This window comes from Pithys albifrons, chromosome 5 (genome assembly GCF_047495875.1).
Source record: "Pithys albifrons albifrons isolate INPA30051 chromosome 5, PitAlb_v1, whole genome shotgun sequence".
Taxonomy (NCBI): domain Eukaryota; kingdom Metazoa; phylum Chordata; class Aves; order Passeriformes; family Thamnophilidae; genus Pithys; species Pithys albifrons.
Window position 1 is genome coordinate 10,437,505 of NC_092462.1, and position 18,639 is coordinate 10,456,143.

General features: G+C 46.6%; 1 protein-coding gene across 2 annotated transcripts; it reads left to right on the forward strand.

Moving 5' to 3' along the window:
• Positions 1-1,691: 1,691 nt before the first annotated feature.
• On the forward strand, positions 1,692-16,227 carry HPSE (heparanase). 2 transcript variants are annotated; one of them, XM_071555665.1, is made up of 12 exons: positions 1,696-2,307; positions 4,291-4,436; positions 5,793-5,918; positions 6,188-6,361; positions 6,824-6,995; positions 7,586-7,633; positions 9,683-9,776; positions 10,399-10,505; positions 11,398-11,512; positions 13,111-13,229; positions 13,377-13,523; positions 14,260-16,227. In XM_071555665.1, the coding sequence occupies exons 1-12, from the start codon at positions 2,126-2,128 to the stop codon at positions 14,417-14,419; spliced, it is 1,590 nt and encodes a 529-aa protein (XP_071411766.1). In that variant the 5' UTR covers positions 1,696-2,125; the 3' UTR covers positions 14,420-16,227. The 2 variants fall into 2 exon arrangements, with proteins under 2 accessions (XP_071411768.1, XP_071411766.1); XM_071555667.1 differs by lacking the exon at positions 14,260-16,227 and having other exon boundaries at positions 1,692-2,307; positions 13,111-13,246; positions 13,377-13,466.
• The last annotated feature ends 2,412 nt before the right edge of the window (positions 16,228-18,639 follow it).

Here is an 18,639-nt window from a genome sequence, read left to right on the forward strand (position 1 = left end):
ATAACCTTGACTGTTTGAAATACACGCCTACACACCTTGTGCCTCTGCTGTGAGAAATACAGCACAGGGGCAAATTACTCAAATCACCTCTCCTCAAAGAAGCACCTTGAGGACATGAAGGCAGAACTAGTGATTTCCAACAGAAAAAAAATTGTGTACAGGCTCCATCTCACCTGACATCTGTTCACATATTCTGTACCTATAGTAGCAACCTTAATGAGGTTTGCAGCCATGATTTATCACATATTGAACTACATTCTTATATCCTTGGTTTACTCATGGGGCTGGGTACTTTGTGTGGTGCTCCAGTTGTCCGTTGATGGATGAATTACTCCTCTGGCAGGTAGTCATCCCAGCCCTTCCTGGGTTGGGGACATATAATTGGTGCTGTACCCCCAAAATGGGAAGCGTTACCTTGACTAAGATGCTGAGACAGTCAGGAGCGTCACTGATGTTTCCTTCTTGGCAGAGCCATGGATGTGTTTATCAGAAACAAAGTTAATTTGGTCTAGTTCTTCTAGTTCCGGTGGAGAGTTACTTAATAGTACAAAAATGTAGAGCAAGCAGGAACAGGAAGGGCCAGGCAGGCAAGCACTTGAGCCATACTGATTAATGCCCCGTAGGAAGCACTGCACCCAAATAAAGTAACAGATTTGCAGCCTGTTCCAGCAGACAACCATTTGAAAACAAACTTAGTAAGATAAACTGATGCAGGTGGGGAAATGTAAAGGAGATGTAAAGTGTAATTGTTTAAAAACTGCAAATATTTCAGTAGTGTGCCTAGATACTTAGAAGCATAGCAGTTCAGAAAGCCAACTATATTCTGGGCTGCTTGAAAGGAAGCAGGACCAGCAGGTTGAGGGAGGTGCTTGTTCCCCCCCTACTCCAGACTCCACCTGCAGTACTACATCCAGCTCTGGGGCCCCCAAAATAAGAAGGATGTGAATCTGTTGGAATGAGTCCAGAGGAGGCCACAAAAATGATCAGGGGGTTGGAGCACCCCTCCTATGAAGACAGGATGAGAGAATTGGGGTTCAGTCTCAAAAAGATAAGGCTCCAGACAGACTTTACAGCACTTTACAGCACCTAAAGGGGTATCTACAAGAGAGCTGGAGAGGAACTTTTTACAAGGATATGGTGTGATAGGACAAGAGGGGAATGGCCTTAAGCTGAAGAAGGGTGGGTTTAGATTAGATATTAGGAAGAAATTCTTCACTGTGAGGGTAGTGGGGTACTGAAACAGGTTGCTCAGAGAAGTTGTGGATGCCCCATCCCTGGAAGTGTTCAAGGCCAAGCTGGATGGGGTCCTGAGCAACCTATCCTAGTGGGAGGTGCCCCTGCCCATAGCAGGGGGGGTTGGAACTATATGATCCTTAGAGTCCCTTCCAACCCCAATCATTCCGTGATACTAAGCAATCCCTGTCCCAGGGCTGCAGCTGGCAGTTTCCCAACAGGTGCCCCTACAAAGCCAGGTGTTGCTGAAGAAGGAGTTTTGCAGGGAACACCTTGGGGGCAGACCCAGGCCACACCTGAATCTTTATTGTAACAGTAATTCCAAGTTTCATGTTTCTGTAATTAAGAAATACCCTTGTTCCAACGGTGTCGTAGCAGGGGGAGGTGAGTTCCTGTCTGACCTGGCTGAAAGTGGCACTTGTCCCAGACACGCTGTGTGCTGCTGTGACTCGGTTTCCTGCAGTGGAGGCCCTGGCCGGGCTGTCAGCCTACATTTTAGCCCTGGAGCAGCAGCGTTCAGCCTGCATTGATCTTCCAGCCCGCTGTTTGTGCTGGCAGCTGCCCGGGGCCGCTCGGGCAGGGCGCGATGCTGTAAGAAGTGGCTGATCGGCTGCAAAGGCGTGAGTAGGCAAGGAACCGCCTTGAAACACAGGTTCATTTTGCAATGGTTGAGGCAGCTGGGAGGGTAACCCTGCGTTTCTGGGCGCTGATTTGAGGGTCGAAGAGCTGGCCTGCGCTCCAAAGATGCGACTGCAGTCCTAAGCCGCTTCCAGAGGGTGTGGAGGGTCCTGGCCACGCCAGTCCCATCCCTCCCGGCAGGGAGCGCCGGGCTGCACCCCCGGGCCCGCCCTCGGTGGGGGTGGTGCCGGTGGCGGCGGGCCGGGAGCGGAGGATGCTGCCGATGTTGCCGCTGCTGCTGCCGCTGCTGCTGCCGGCGCTGGCCGGGGCTCAGCGGGCGGCCGTGCTGCGGCTGGGGCTCCACGGCAGCCCCCGCGGCGAGGTCAGCCCGGCTTTCCTCTCCCTTACCCTGGACGCCAGCCTGGCCCGGGACCCGCGCTTTGTCGCCTTGCTCAGGTGAGCCGCCTCTCGCCCCTTTGGGCAAAGGAAAGAGGGTCCTGGGAAGAGGGGGACACGGCAGAAGGGTCCCCCAGGGCAAGGGGAGAGGCCCCCGGCAGGCACAGGGGGGCAGGGCGGGGAGCCCGGGAATCCCGGTGGGGAACGGGCAATTGCGCTGTGGAGCGAGCTGGAGGGAAGGGGGAGCCCTCCATCCCTGGGGTCAGCGCAGTCTGCTGGACCCCCTCTGCTTCGGGAATCACCAATTCCGTCCTCCTGGGGCAGCAAGGCGGTACCTTCCGCGGATGCTCGAGTGGCTGGGCTGGGTGGATGCAAGACAGGGGCAGACCGGGGACAAACCTGGGACAGGAGCCGCTTTGCGAGCAGGGAAAAAAAAAAAAAAAAAAGAAGGAAACTGAGGGAATTGGGGTTGTTTGGCCTTGAGAAATGAAAGCTTTGGTGAGACTTTATCGCTCTACTACAACTATTGGAAAGCAAGTGTGGGTCGGTCTCTTGTCCCAGGTAACTGCTTAGAGGAAATGGCCTCAAGTTTAGAGGTTTAGATTGGATATTAAGAAAAATAATAATTGGAACAAGCTTGCCGAGAAAGTGGTGGGATCACCATCCCTGAAAGTATGCAAAAAACCATGTGGATGTGGCCCTTGGGACATGGTTTACTTGGTTTAGTGATGAATATGGCAGTGCTGGGTTAATGTCTGGATTTTCTGATCTTAGATGTCTTTTCCAAGCTTAACAACTTAGTGATTCTGCAGAGCACAGGGGTTATGTGTGGAGGGGTGGGGGCTGCTATCCCTGCTGTTCCACAAGATAAAAATCATCTGAACCCCTGGGTGGTCTGGCAAACTTCCCTCAACATAAAATAAAAAAAAATGCTGAGGAGGGTTTGTCACATCGAAGCTGAACTGAGAGATCCAAAACATGAAGTCTTTTTTTTTTCCCCTGTGTAACACTAAACAGCTCTGGACTGCTGGGTGATGATGTTCCCTGTCTGTTCTTTTGCCTCTGAGCACTCTCTTTTCTTTCCTGCTTTTGTCTATTTTCTTTGTATATTACTCTTTTTTATTACATCTTTTTTTGGAAGCTATCTTAATTATTTCCTTTTTATCTGTCTGATCCCATTTTTCATCCCCACAGCATTTCCTCAGTCCTAATTTCCTTCCTCCCACCAGTTTCATCTTTTCCTTCTCACTGAGTTGGGGAGAAAGGTGTCACCAGCTTTACTGAAAAGTGCTCAGGTCCCCAACCTCCAGCCCCCACTGCACACCTTGGGCTTCAGTCTGGGGCCAGCTGTGCCACCAGGAGTGGGAAATACTCTGTGACCTCTAATCTGCTATTTGTCACCACTGGTAGTGCTTAAGCACCAGCGTCCTCTGTCCTCGGTTTCCCGCAGTGAGTCAGGCTGGCTGTCAGTGCTGCACATCCTGCACGGGGTGTGTGCAAGTCACATAGGCAGAGTTATGTTCTTTTATACACCTGCTTTGCTAAAGCTAACACCTGTCCCAGTGTGGATTCTTAATCTCTCTTGGGTATAAAATCAACTGCTTTGGTTGCTGTTGATGGAAATCGGGACTGGTGATGCAAATTCAGTTTTACATCCACTTTTTCATGGGACTGTTATGTTACTCTTGTATAAACTAAACCAAACAATCTAGGGGAGAGGGATTTTTAGGACAAAAGAAATATCTGTTTTGAAGTATTGCCTTACTTTGCCTCAAGGATTTGACTCCCTGCCTGTGACTGTGTTCCCTCAGGCATGTCTTTGTCTTGTTGCCTCATCAGTGCTCTCTTGGCTCACCCGACCAGCAGTGTCCCTGGTGAACAGTACAGAGGGCTGGGACACAGATCCAGCCGAGGTGTCAGGAGTGCCCTTAGTGAACTGGGTAGCCCCAGGTCACTGCAGCATGTCCCTCCAAAGTACTTCCCATGTTTAGCCTCTACACTAAAGCTACAGTGGTTTTCTGTTTCTTAACATTGCTTCCTCAGCAATCCCAAACTGCGTGCCCTGGCAACGGCCCTGTCCCCAGGCTTCCTGAGGTTTGGCGGCACTGAGACAGATTTTCTGATCTTTGATCCCAACAAAGATTCAACTTCAGAAGAAAAAATCCTCTGGGAACTTCAGGCACGGCAAGGTAAAATGGGCATCAGTGTATTAGACTCGAAACCATCCTGGGTTTAGGAGAGGACTTTGACGTGGGCTATGAGGGGTGGTGCAGGGACATGGCAGCAGCACTGGGTGTCCTCCACCGGGTCAGCATCCCTCTCCTCCATGGAGAGGAGATGATGGACATTTGGCACAGTTTATGGGAAGAGCTGTGCCAGCAGTGGGGAAGGGAGAAAGAACGCGGGGGACTCATATCCACCCTGGCATTTGCTGGGACTCTCCCTTCACTGCCCTGTGCTCCTTGCAGCAGTCTTGGGAGCTCTCCCCCTGCCCCTGTGAGGCATTCAAGGTCAGCAGAAAAGTTGTGAAAAGGTTTGTGAAAATTAAATAACAGATGGAAGGAATAACTCGAGGAGAACAGAGTGTCTGATTTCTCTGTGTTGAACAAAGCCAGAGAGCTAGGCTGCAGGTGCAGCCTCGCCCTCCTGTCTCTTTGACAGGGCAAGTGCAAACCCACTGGGCCACTGCCAACTGCTTGAGCTTGGTATTTTTCTTTAAACTTAGCAAAAATGCATAAACTCTTCTAGAAGTGTTTCTGATGAAAAATTTCCTATCTGTCCCTGTGGTACATAGCACAACAGTGCACTCATACATTACTGTACAACCAGTGATGCTTGGTTTTGAATTCAAGTGGTACTTTTCCCCTCCTATCACTTCACTAAGTAGCTGCCTCCTGTGACCCTGGCTCGTGCCTTCCTCTCTTTAGAAAGAGGAACTCTCCAGGTTATGGCTTGTTCCTGGTTTGCATGCCCAGAAAAAAACATAAGCTTTGAAGAACAAGTGTTTCATGACTCCTGCCAGCGTTGCTGCCGGAGCCGTGGGGGGGATTCAGCAGTTTCTCCTGCACGAGATGGGCAGTGCAGAAAGCATTGCTCCATTTCTGCACACAGGAAGGTGGGCTACGATCCCTGCCACACCACTGCATGCTAGAACTGCTTATCTGCTCCTTGGGCATGGCAGCCTGTGCTTTGTCAGCTCACTGGAATGAGGGTTTCCGGGTGGTGCTCCAACTAAAATAGTTTGTTGGGGGTTGACTGCCACAGTAGCAGCTTACAGAAGCACAGCTCAGTCTTCCCCCACCCTGCTACCTCCATCACCTCAAACTGGAAAATTTTATACATAATACCTGTTTATGCATCAACCCAGCCCCCTTGTTCTATGTGGTTTAATTTAAGGAAGTAGGGGTGCATTTCACAGAAGTGCATGACCAGCTCTCAGCCCAGCACCAAGGAATTGTGCTTCCTCCCAAGGGATGCAGCCCTTTGCATGCTGACCCTGGCTGTGAAGATGAGGAGTTAATTCCTATCAACCTTCTGCCCTACAGAGGCTTGTGGCTCGACACCTGTATTCTCTGCTGTTGAGAAACTGCTGCTGGTCCAGTGGCCCAGCCAGGAGAAGCTGATTCTTGCTGAGCAGAAGTGGAAAAAGCACAAAAACACCACCATTACAAGTAAGACTTTGATTAATTTCTCTGTAGGGTTTATAAATGGGGGGTGCAAATCTCTGCCCCACAGTAAAAGGATCATAGGCTGTTAGGAGCTGAAACCACTTAAATATTTCACCCACTTAGAAAAATATTCAAAGAACTCTTTTTCTACTGTTTGCACATCTGCAGCATCAGGCTAAACAAATATGGGCAGTACAGACTGCTGCTTGGCTGGAGCTCAACTAGCACAGTATAAACTTGAGGTAAACATCCCCGCTTTCTCCTCTGTGCAGAAAACACACTGGATATTCTGTACAGCTTTGCAGACTGCTCAGGGTTTCACCTGATCTTTGGACTCAATGCCTTGCTGCGGAAAGGTGGTTTGCAGTGGGACAGCTCGAACGCCCAGGCGCTGCTGGACTACTGTGCCTCACAGAGCTACAACATCTCCTGGGAGCTCGGGAATGGTAAATGCAAAGCTTGGTTGTTGACCAGGCCAGCTGTCACTTGGGAAAGTACCACCACAGGGTATGGGCTGGTAGTTCTGGATGTTTTGGACAATAGCACAAAAAGGGAAGGTGATGTTTTATTAAGGAACATTAAGGTCTTAATTTGCAAGGTAGGATTTCATAAGAAGACCCAATGAATGAGCAAATTGAGATGACTTTGCTGCTTCTACTAAGGCTTTTAGATCAGGTGAATGATACTCCACAAGATGTAGGATGTCACCTATGGAGACTGGCTGGAGTACAGTGCTGAAGAGCAGCATGCTGCATCCCCCAGGCTTTTGATTTCATGCTCATTAGCTTCAAATATCTCACTCATACCCTGCCAGATCAGCTGAAGCCTTAGGGGACTAGTGTGGAACAAACTGCCCTATTTTGTGTCCCAAAACTAGAGTGGGGTGTTCATGTGCACATCTTTCCCAGAGCCCAACAGCTTCAGGAAGAAATCTGGCATCCACATTGATGGCTTCCAGCTGGGGCAAGATTTTATTCACTTACGCCAACTTCTGAATAACTATACCCTCTACCAGAATGCAAAGCTGTACGGTCCTGATGTGGGACAGCCCCGAAAGCACACGCAAAGACTGCTGAGAAGGTAGGGGTGTGAGGCACAAACAGCACCCTCCAGGGTGGGCAGGTATGCATAGTGGTGCTTTGTCTGGACCCAGATGCAGGGGGCATGAGGAGGCGTCTGGCCAGGGGTTTGAGGATTTTCTGTTCCAAATCAATAGTATGGATGTACAAATGGACACATCCAGTCTATTTGAGAACGATTTTCCTGCATTTTTCCTTAAATTAGAAACATAGGAGGGGGGGTTAACCTTGACTGAGGACAACTAAAGTCTTAGCATGCATGAGCCTAAGGCTTAAATACTCAGATGGCTGAACCTCAGCTGCTGGCAGTATGTCATGCCTTTCCATTGAGCACTGGCTCTAGTGCTGTGCGAACAAGAGCTTTTTGCCCTAGAAACCCCTGTGTGTTAAGCAAACATCAGTTCATCCTCCCAACAACCTGCTGAGGGAGCCAGGCTGCCCAAAGCCTGTGGTCCCAAAGCATTCACCATCATTGCTGCCAGTTGGGGGCAGAGGGAATGGCTGTGCATGGTGGCTCACTCATGGGGGGCCATAACCCATCACCAGTACCTCCTAACCCCTTGCTCTCCACTGCATTGCCTCTGGTTGCAGCTTCCTGAAGTCGGGAGGGAAGGTGATTGACTCTGTCACGTGGCACCAGTAAGTACCACTTGGATACTACTGTCATTCTGATTATTGTCTGTTTACTTTACAAAACACCAATCTGAACATCTCAACAGGAAGGAGGGGGGTGAAATACCCCTTCACCAGTTCCTCGGGGGGTTCTCCACAAACTTCTCTGTTCAGAATAAGAGATGAATTGAGGGAGCATGTTAGAGAAATGCAGAAACCTCCAAAGAGGCTACTTAGTGCAGACCTAAAAGCATTGTAATATAGGCACAGCAGCAGGGAATGCAGTGTGTGCAAAACAGTCATTTTGTTTGCTAAATATGTGCATGGAGAAAAACAGAAGTGGGACATAGGGAAAAAGATGACATAGCAGCTTTCTTTCTCACAAGAGTGTGAGGGATTACATCATGGCTCTCTCGTGCATGAAGAGAGTTTCTGCAGCAGTTGAGCCTTTTGCATATGCATTTCAACATGTACCAAAAGCTAGTGAGATCTGAGCTACAGTCCTGGTTGTTTCAAAGCTCCAAGTTGCCACCCCTTGCAAATAAAATGCTCTTCCCCGTGGGAAGAAGGGGGTAGTGCATGAAAGGAAAATAAGGTAGCTCAGGCTTACTTGGCAGAGATGCCTCTGCTGGACCTCTGTGAGGGCAGAAGGCTTTTAATGTAAAGTTCTAAACAACCAAGGGCAGCTGGACTTTGAAATGGAGTCAGTACCCCTGACACTGGTGCTCTCCTTGGCCTTAGAAAGGCTGAAGCAGCTTGAGCAAAAGCTTCTCTCGCTGAAAGCAAATTCAGGGAGTCACTGATGACCCTGTTGACAAATGCACCTAACTCCTTCTAAAAAAATACAGCAGAAGCCTTGTGAGCTGATGTGTTACATGCTGCCTTTTCCCCCTGTATTTATGTCTGCTTGATATCAATGAAAAGCCCTGCAGGTCTGGCTGACCCCTGTCCACAGAGAAGGGCTAGCAGCCTCTCCAGCTCCCTGACGTTTGCTCTCCAAGTGAGTTTGGGCTCTGTGTGTGTAACTGGCCCTCAGATCCCACCTGCAGCTGAAGCAGCACTGGCACAGTCCCAGCCCTTTGCTCCTGTGCCTGGCTTAGACATGCAGGTTTAAAAGGCTCAGATGGGCAATGGGATAAGTTGGGTCCAGGGAACCTGCCATGAACTCAACATGTTTGAAAGTCATTTCCATGTGAAGGCAGGTTTTTTTCTGGATTAAAATGCAGCACAATGACATGCAGCAGTCAGGTGAGAGTGGGAAAAGATGCTTATATTATATATTATACTTATATATATATATGCCTTATATACTTATATGCCTTATCTATGTATTTTGAGCTGCTGGAAAGGCACAAAACATGTCCTCTCCCCTTCCTGGGCTGTTCTTGCCCTGTGGCTGCCTTTGCTTTAAATGGACATGCATTATTTTCTTTACTAATTTAGGATTATCAGGTTTTAGCTTCCTCTTGTGGCTGGAAGACTTCAGCTGCTTCTGGTAGGACTGAGTGATAGCATGATGAAATGCAAAAACCACAGGATCCCAATTACCTATTCTTTATTTGGACAAAACAGACTTAAAAGCTCTTCTGCTTGTGGTGGTAGGGCAACCTTCATCCCATAGGGATGACTACATCCTGTTCCCCTCCAAATGGCCAAAATATTCCAATAGAGGGACAGAAGGTAGGATATGATATTTTTAATATATAACTTGATACAATAAAGCAAGTAATCCCTTAATAGTATTGCACTTCTCAGCAAGAGAAGATTTGCAGAAGCTGGCTCTTACTCAGTGATGTTTTCCTAATTCTAAATAAGCAGATGCAAACAAACCTACTACTTCTCCTGTTGGAAATTTCTGTGATATCCTGCCTCCATCCAGCTAATTATACCTGACAGTACCTTAAATACAAATGAAATACCTACACATTTGGGAAAAAAAATAATAAAAAGACCTGGACAAAAAAATATTGCTCTGGATAAATACATCAAGCAATTGAATACTTTGGGTGGTGTTTTGTACCACTGGTGGCATTTTTCCTTAATTTTGACTGTGGTGGGGGTTTTTCACATTTTCAGTTACTATGTGAACGGGCGGAGTGCAACAAGGAGGGATTTCTTGAGCCCTGAAGTGCTGGATACCTTTGCCACAGCCATACACAAAATCTTGGAGGTACCTTGTCCTGTTTAATCATTCCCATGTTCAGCTTCTTGGGGGTTAGCAGAGATTCCAGAATAAAGCACAGTTTTTTACTAGCAATAAACAGGGATCCTCAAAGCTTAGGTGCTTCCGACATTGTAAATTTAAAAAAAAAATTAAAACTAGCAATACTACTAATAAATGAGCTCCAACAGTTTGCCATGCAGCACGCATGGTGCCAGATACACCACACACCTACAGCATTCTTATTTATTGATGGTTGTTACTCGGGAACGTAATTTATTGTCATCCCTTTCCCCTTGCCCCACATTTTTATGTTTTGAGACCCTGAGAACAGTGTAACTTAAGAGTTTAGCACTACTCAGCACAAGAAGACTTACAGGACATGGATTTTAGTGATGTTTGCCTTATTTTACATGGGTAGACGTAAGTTTTTTGGAGGGGGCAGGATGTAGATCTATTTCTAGTCCTTTTGGTCAAAATTTCTGTGAAATCCTGTCTCAGCTGGTGTTATCCCTTAAATGAAAACATTGTGGATAGGCGTTCAGCTAAAGCACAAAATTTTGCTTATTTCAGTAGCCAAAAAACTTACCTGTTGTCCCTTTCTCTTCTCCCGTAATGCCACACCGGCCAGATTGTTGATGGGACTGTGCCCGACAAGAAGGTTTGGCTGGGAGAGACAAGCTCTGCCTATGGAGGGGGAGCTCCCAGACTGTCCAACACTTACGTTGCTGGCTTTATGTGAGTGCCATGTCCCAGGTGTGGGGAAATTATACAGCTGAAGGGGCTGCATTCCTGCCCCATGGGAGCAATGTGGCTTCCTCAGGCTTCCTGGGGAGGGCAGGCAATGGTTGAGGACTAATCCTCCCACGCTCCCTCTGTGCTTTCCCTGTGCCCGAGGTTCAATGTAGGCAATAGCAGACTCCCATAGGAAATGCGGGATGAGAAGCACAAGAAAGTTGGATTTCTTCCCTCAAATCTGCAATGCTAATCCCCTCCTTTTGTGAGGAAGAAAAGTCATTCATGGCATGGGTGTCCTTTTCTGATGCCATCCTTCAATCACCAAGAAATAACCAACCAAAGGGAAATTTAGTCAGAAAAATAATTTTCTCCAAGGACACCAACTGCAGAATTTGGTTGAAATTAAAGAATTCAGGCTTTTTGTCACACTTTGATCAGTTTACACATTCAGGAAGATATGGAATGTGCAGCTCACCCTTGGAAAATTAACCAAAAACATGGTTTCAATTTATTGTTTTCCCTCCTGTAAGACATGGTGACTTTTCATCAGGTTCTGGTGGGTCAGCAAGTCAAAGCCTGTTAATGACAGGCAACTTTGCCATTGGTGTGATGATTTCTCTCAGCCTTTGGACCCTTTACCAGTTCAGGAGCATCCACTGCCCCTGCTGTTTTCCCCCACCTGCAAACAGGGGAGTGGAGCAACCAGAAGTGATCTGAAATTAATATTTAATGTAATCAATGCAAGATTTTAACTGAAATTGGTGTGTGATTTTAAGGAAGTTAGCTTCATGTGCTAATTCTTGCTTTCCTGCTTCCTGAGCTGGTTGGAGAGGGGCAACAGAGTACAGGTTTGCAATTTCATCCACATGATATTTGCCTCATTTTTTGGCAGGTGGTTGGACAAACTCGGGCTTTCAGCCAGGCAGGGGATTGATGTGGTGATGAGACAGGTTTTCTTTGGGGCAGGGACCTATCACCTGGTGGATGCCAACTTTGAGCCTTTGCCGGTACGTAAGCAACCCCTCTAACACCACCCGAATGCTGCATGTACTTGTGCACAGGCAACACTGGCTCTGCGGGTACGAGTCAGCTATTTTAACAACACCTTTTTATGTTGGATAGTTGCAGTTATGCTGCACCTAAAGGTATCTCATGTTTCATTATGGGTTAATGTATTACATATATATTATGTATACAAGATATTTACTGCACCTGCAGGGATGCAGCCACTCTTCAGCACAGCAGAGCCTGATTTGTGGAACATGATGCTCTGGTTTGTATGAAGATACTTCTAGAGATCACAAGGCTTTTCTGGTTGGACTGCTTTGGTTTGAATACTCCTCACTATTAGTGATGAGTAGTTTTTAACAGAACATGTATGAAGTATTAAAATAAATTATATCTCGGGTGAGAACCAGGCCAACATGAAGTCAAGACTCAAGTATTTTGTAGGTCATGAGCATATTCAACCTTCAGTAGTGGCTGAAGGATAATTGAATTGAAACATACATTTCGTATAGTTTGATTCATTAGGAAATAACATTCTGCTGTGTTGAAACTTCATAATTTGAACTATACATTGTTCTTGCATATACAGCATATTTCTTTGTACTGCTAGCACTTAGCTTGGGGTGAGAGGATAGCATCTTTCTTTTTAGCTTTCCTCTCATTTTTCTGCTTTCAAATTGGGATTTTCGTGGATGGGCATAGAGACTACCTGAAAGAAAACCCAGCATATGCGGACTTTCCATCCTGCTCGTTCAGTTGGTCCTCATGTCAGAGCCTGGAGTGCCAGGCTTGTTGCTTTGGACTTTTCATTCCCTCATTTAAAATAGATTTAATTTGAACTGAAACTATGTGCCTCATTCCTCACCTACAGGCAGTACAGATGCTAATCAAGCTAAAAATGCTTCAGAGGCAGGGAAATCCAAAACCAGGTCCATAAGCTGTAGTTAGCACAGAAATTAAAAAGCACAGCGGTGTCAGAAGGCTGCACCTCCTTGCAGTGAGGCTGAACATAAAGGCTGATAGGAAAAGTAATTTCCCCAGGGTCATGGTGAGTCAGGAGAGAAACATGACCATTTTTTCCTTCTAGGAAAACCTCAAAGATACACAGATAAGCTGTGAGAAGCTCTCTACAAGACTGGAAAGACTTGGAAAAATGAGTCTGCACTGGGCATTAACCTGTTGTGGGTGTTGGGGGCTTCTTCCTGGTATTGTGCCTGTGCCTTAGGCACAAGCTTTCCTGCAGGAAGGTCAGCTCATTCCCCGTGTTCAGCCCTGAGATGCTACAGAGCCCTGCAGAAGGGTGTTTCCAAAATGTGAACAGTCTCTCCCTGATAGAAAGAGCTCCAAGAGTTGCATATGAGGGGGGAAATGACTTTAAGGTACCTTGAAAACACAGCCGTTCTGCAGGTTGGAGGCAGGTTTCCTCTTTAGCTATGCTGTTTGTGGGAATTTAAATAGATATGGTGAAAAACTTGGTAAACCAAAAAACTATGGGTGAAAAAACCCCGAAATTACAGCAAAATTAATGTTATGTCAGGCACCATGTGGAATACCTTGCATGTACACAAGGGCTTACATGTGTTTTTGTGCCTCCCAGGACTACTGGCTCTCACTGCTCTACAAGAAGCTGGTGGGTACCAAGGTGCTGCAGGTCAGCCTGGCAGGAGCCAATGAGAGGAGGCTCCGTGTCTACCTCCACTGCACAAACACCCTCAAGTAAGCCTCCAGAAATGGTAAATATCCCAGAAACTGAGCTCCCAGCCACCCACAGGCCAACAAATGCGATTTGGGACAGTGCAAGGTTGCTCATTATTTCTGTGAAGTGTCTCCTGATCCATGCCATCATCTTCTCTTGCCTTGCAGCCCAAAGTACAGAGAAGGGGATGTGACACTGTTTGTCTTAAATCTGTACAATGTTACCCAACATTTGCAGCTACCAGACTACCTATCCAGCAAGCACGTGGATCAATACCTCTTACTGCCTCATGGCAAAGAGAATATACTTTCCAGGTAAGTGTGCAGTTTCTTCTGTCTCTGTGGAAAGGACTGTGAGTAGAGTTAGCTGGTCTTTAAAATCTCCCCTTGTTCGACTTGCAAGTGGGAAGAAGAGGTTACCATTCAGTCATCTGGATTTTTTCAGTAAAATTTGACTTCTGTTAAATCAGTTCTCCTAAACTCAGGCTGCTGAAAGCTTCCTAAGGTACAGGGACACTTACTTGATGTTAATTGGAAAAGTTTTTTTTCTAGCAGGCTTCAGGGCTCTGGACTAGCTGCTAAAGTCCTTTTTTATTTTGCAACAAGCACAGGAGTACTGCTTTCCCAAGTACTGGTTCCTGACTTACAGCAATGTGCTCAGCCTTTGTGTGTTGGTTTTGGTTTTTTTCCATTTTTGTTATTGCTAGTGTATCTGCATGGGACAGATCTGCTCTGTGGGCATAGAAGATACCTTAGTATTAACAGGAGAAAAAGTAATTGAAATTTGTACTTTTCAAAGCCTGTTTTGCTCTTACCTCAGTGGAAGACTAAGAAACATGTAATTTACAATGTGCTTGTGTTACCACTCTGAAGCACTCCTTGCAGAGGGAGTGCTGCAGATGCTGTGTCTGTGTATGTGTACACATAAACCCTCTAGGGAAGTTTAGTTTGGCTTTGGGCTGAGTTAATGTTTACACTCACGCCCAGAGCTATTCATGCTCAATGGCAAACAGAGCACAGCTGCCCAAACAGTCTCTCTGTCTCTCTCCAGGTCTATTGAGCTGAATGGCCGTGTGCTACGGATGGTGGATGACAAAACGCTGCCAGAGCTTATGGAAAAGCCCCTTGGTCCCGGCAGCATACTCGGCCTCCCAGCCTTCTCTTACGGCTTTTATGTTATCAAAAATGCCAAAGCTATTGCTTGCATTTAAGTGGTTAATACACACATGCAGGATAAATGTAAAGCACTTGGCTAGTAGGGAATTTTAATCCTGGAAATTCACATTTCTACCATGGGATTTAATTCTGGTAAGGGATGCAAATGTGGTGGCACTAGTACAATCTGTGGGCTGGGGAAGACATGAGGGCCCACTGGGTTATTGGTACATGGAAGATGCTTGTTCAGCTCCCAGGAGAATTATCCAGGCAGAGCAAGACCAGGCAAGGGCTGGTTTTGCTCTTGGTCCAGCCTGTGTCACTGCACTTGAGCACGGGGCCCTTCTCCATGCCATGCACAGATCCACATCAGCTTCTCACACTTGAGGCTTGGGGCTCTGCCAGCCCAGGAACTGCACCCTCCCCTCTCCCTCTTGTTTCTGCAAGCACAGCTCTAAGAACAGTTTCTTCAAAAGCTTGCCTTCAGAAAGGATGAGCAGGGCTTCTGTTTTATCTGTACAGCTGTGACTTTGTCTCATGTGGGGATGCCCGAGAAGGGGTTGTGGTTGCTCAGGGCATCTTGGGGTGGAAAGTATGGACACACAGAGCAAACCAAGGTCAGGGTGTCTAAAAGGGGAAAGGCCTTGCAGGGAAACTAGGCCCTCTGTCAGGTTTGGAGCAGTACCACATATTTTTCCCAGACAGAGTTTAGTCACAAGATGGAGCTGTGGCCATATGCTTTGCAAAGGCAAGTTTTTGACACACGAAGATCAGGCTGTTTCTGTCGGGTGGTCTACCTCTGCCACAGCATGTTTCATCCCTGCAAGGAAAGGCGATGAGCCCACCAGCACTCTGGCAAAAAACCCCTGTGGTCAGTGGGATGCACGGTGAGAGTTCAGGACTCCTCAACCTTCACCACCCTGCCAGCAGTTCAGCTGGAAAGGACATCCCTCAGCGTATTTGCACGTGGAGCTCTCTCTGCTTTACACTCCCTAATTCACTCAAGTCTTCGAGAAAACAGAATAGTAAAGAGACTGAGCAAACCACTCACCCCTCAACTATCAGAGAGACATCAGTGGCCTTAAAGATCCTGGGGACAAAAATTCCAGCCAGGCCGACATCTTCCCACTGGAAAAATAGCCATTTTTTCCAGAAATCTGTATAGGTGGCAGCTTTTCTCCCCAGCTGTGCCTTCCCTGTGTACACCCTGTTGCAGTTTAATGTTCCAGAGGCCACTTTCCTCAGTGTCCAGTCTCAGACAATACCTGTGGCCTCCCATGCATATTTATTGGCATCTACTTCCTTGAAGACACGTAACCCCTACCACTGTCAATGCCTTACGATATTTTGAGCACAGCAGGGAAAAACACCACCACACCACTGTTCTTTCCTTTTTAAGTTTTAAAAAGATGCTACCAGCCACATGTGGTTTCAACTCAGGGCAGGGGACTTTTTTAATGAGAGGACATTAAACAGATGTACTTTTGTAGATGTGATGAAAACCTGCACAGTAAAAAGATTATGTTCAAGTTTAGTGTGTCAAAGGAGTGTTTGCATCCATAAAGCAGATGCATTCTGTGTTTGGTGTCAGGGGATAACATAGATCAGAAATGAGGAAGGGTGTTTGTTTACATTGTTCAAGTTCCATAAAAGAAGCAAAAAGTGTAAGATGGAGAGAAAAGTCTTACATACAGTCAACATAAAGTTAATATTATTATTATTATTATTATGAAATTTACAACTAAAATATAAAAGTTACTATTTACCTGGTAGCTTCTTTTTAGAACTTTTCTAACAGTTCTGTTTATTCCAATGCTTGTGACTTTTATATTTGAAGATTTTAATTAAAGTGATTTATATGAGCTTCTGCAATTTTTGTGGGGTTTTTTAAACTTTTTGACACACTGACACCACAACACTCCCTACTTTCCTTTTGGGCATGGATCCATCTGTACTTTGTTTGGTTACCAACAAGAGTACCCAAGCACATAAGTACCCCTGCAGCGCTACAGGCTGGGCACAGAGTGGCTGGAGAGCAGCCCGGCAGAAAGGGACCTGGGGGTTTGCATTGACAGGAGGCTGAACATGAGCCAACACTGTTCCCAGGTGGCCAGGAAGGCCAATGGGATCCTGTCCTATATCAAGAATAGTGTGGCCAGCAGGACCAGGGAAGTGATCCTTCCCCTGTACTCAACACTAGTGAGGCCACACCTCGAGTATTGTGTTCAGTTCTGGGCCCCTCAGTTCAGGAAAGAAACTGAGGTGCTGGAGCAGGTCCAGAGAAGAGCAACAAGGCTGCTGAAGGGATTGGAGCATAAGTCCTATGGGGAGAGGCTGAGGGAGCTGGGGTTGTTGAGCCTGGAGAAGAGGAGGCTCAGGGGAGACCTTATCACTCTCTACAACTACCTGAAAGGAAGTTGTAGCCAGGTGGGGACTGGTCTCTTCTCTCAGGCAACCAGCAGCAGGACAAGAGGGCAGGTGCTTAAGCTCTGCCAGGGGAGGTTTAGGTTGGATATCAGGAAGAAGTTCTTTACAGAGAGAGTGATCAGGCATTGGAATGGCCTGCCCAGGGAGGTGGTGGTGGATTCTCCAACCCTGGGGGTTTTTAAGGTGAGACTGGACATGGCACTTAATGCCATGATCTAGTAATCAAAGTGGGGTTGGATTAAGGGTTGGACTTGATGATCTCGGAGGTCTCTTTTAACACAAACTGATTCTATGATTCTATGGAAGAAATCATACACAGGTTAGTGTTTCATTAGTAGTTGAGTACCCGTTCAGAAGCCCTCCACCCCAGGGTTTGACTCAGACATGTGCTGATGATTGGCACACAGGAACTGCTAGGAGGGGCACGGGGATGTCCAGGCATGCAAATGACAGCTGCTCCCAACCATGTCTACTCCTCTGAGTACACAGCCTGGTTTTTCATATGGTGAGGTTTGATTTACAGCTCATGTAACTGCCTTTGACTTAAAAGCCACACCCAGGTGACTTCCCTTTATGAAGTGTTGTATATTTAGGTGATAGCCACTGTTAGTTTTACAGGAAAAAAGCAGAAGGGAGATAAACACAGGGGACTGGAAAGCTGCTGGATACCAGCACACCAAGCCAGGTACGGTCTGACACAGAAGCGAACATCACCCTTGCAGGACCTGCCTGCAGCAGCAATGCCTGCCCCACAGGCACCTTATCTCTGGGGCTTTTCCCCTCTGTGAATGTTGAAAACCTTGGGGTCTTGAGTGTGTGTATGTGTGTCTGTGTCTGTGCGTCTGTGTGTGTGTGTACTTATTTAGAAAACAGGGACCAATATTATATCTCACACATGTTCCAACTGACTTTTGCATTTTTGACTGTAGAGGTTGGATTACTAACCTTGGATTTACTGTAAATCAGTTCCTGAAGCTGAAGTTGCATCATGGGACTTTAGTACAGGGGAACATTTGTTGTACATGAAAATAAGGAAACTGATAAACTCCTTAGAGTCAGGAGCAATTTGACCATCGACTCAGATTTGAGCCAAACAAGACAGTGGGGTCTCAATAGACTTGGGTGATTTTTTTAGAGTCTGAAATGAGCTACTCCCTAAAATATTTTTCAGTGAAGGGCCAGGCCCCTTTATTATGAATATAAATCTAGTGGCAGTAAGCTAACTTTTCTGCTTTACTTCCATGAGCTCCTTAAATTTTTTCTGCAGACAGTTCAGAGTTTGCTCACCACATCCCACACAGTGAAACCCCCCCAACCAAAACAGCATCTATGGAGGAGCATCCACATGGTGAACATCAGAGTATCCAAGTTCCTATGGATACAGCAGGCAGAGAGACTGGATATCTGTTGCCAGGACTCAGTATTGAAACACAATTCAGGCATTATTCTCTACCTTAATAAAGCCCACGTTTGGCCTTGTCAAGGTCACAAAAATAGTATTAATTACACATCACCACAGTTGAGCAACTATTTCTTTTCATATTGTGTGAATCATTTTACTGCTGTGGAGTACTACTCGCTAAAACAGTAAATGGCAAAACAGATGTCACTTCTCCGTCACATTCATTTTTCACTCCCTCCTCACAGTTCAAATTTATTTCCCTTGGTTTTTTGTCAGCATGTCAGTCGTTCAAGCTGAAGGAAGTGTGGAATGAAAAAGAAGTTATGCTCTACAAGAACTCAAGAACTCTTTCAGCAGCAATTGCAGCAGTTGCTGAGTTGGCTTTATTAGTATGTGCCTTACCTTGGGAGTACTGCCAATGTCTTTTTTGCATTCTGTGTGTCCACT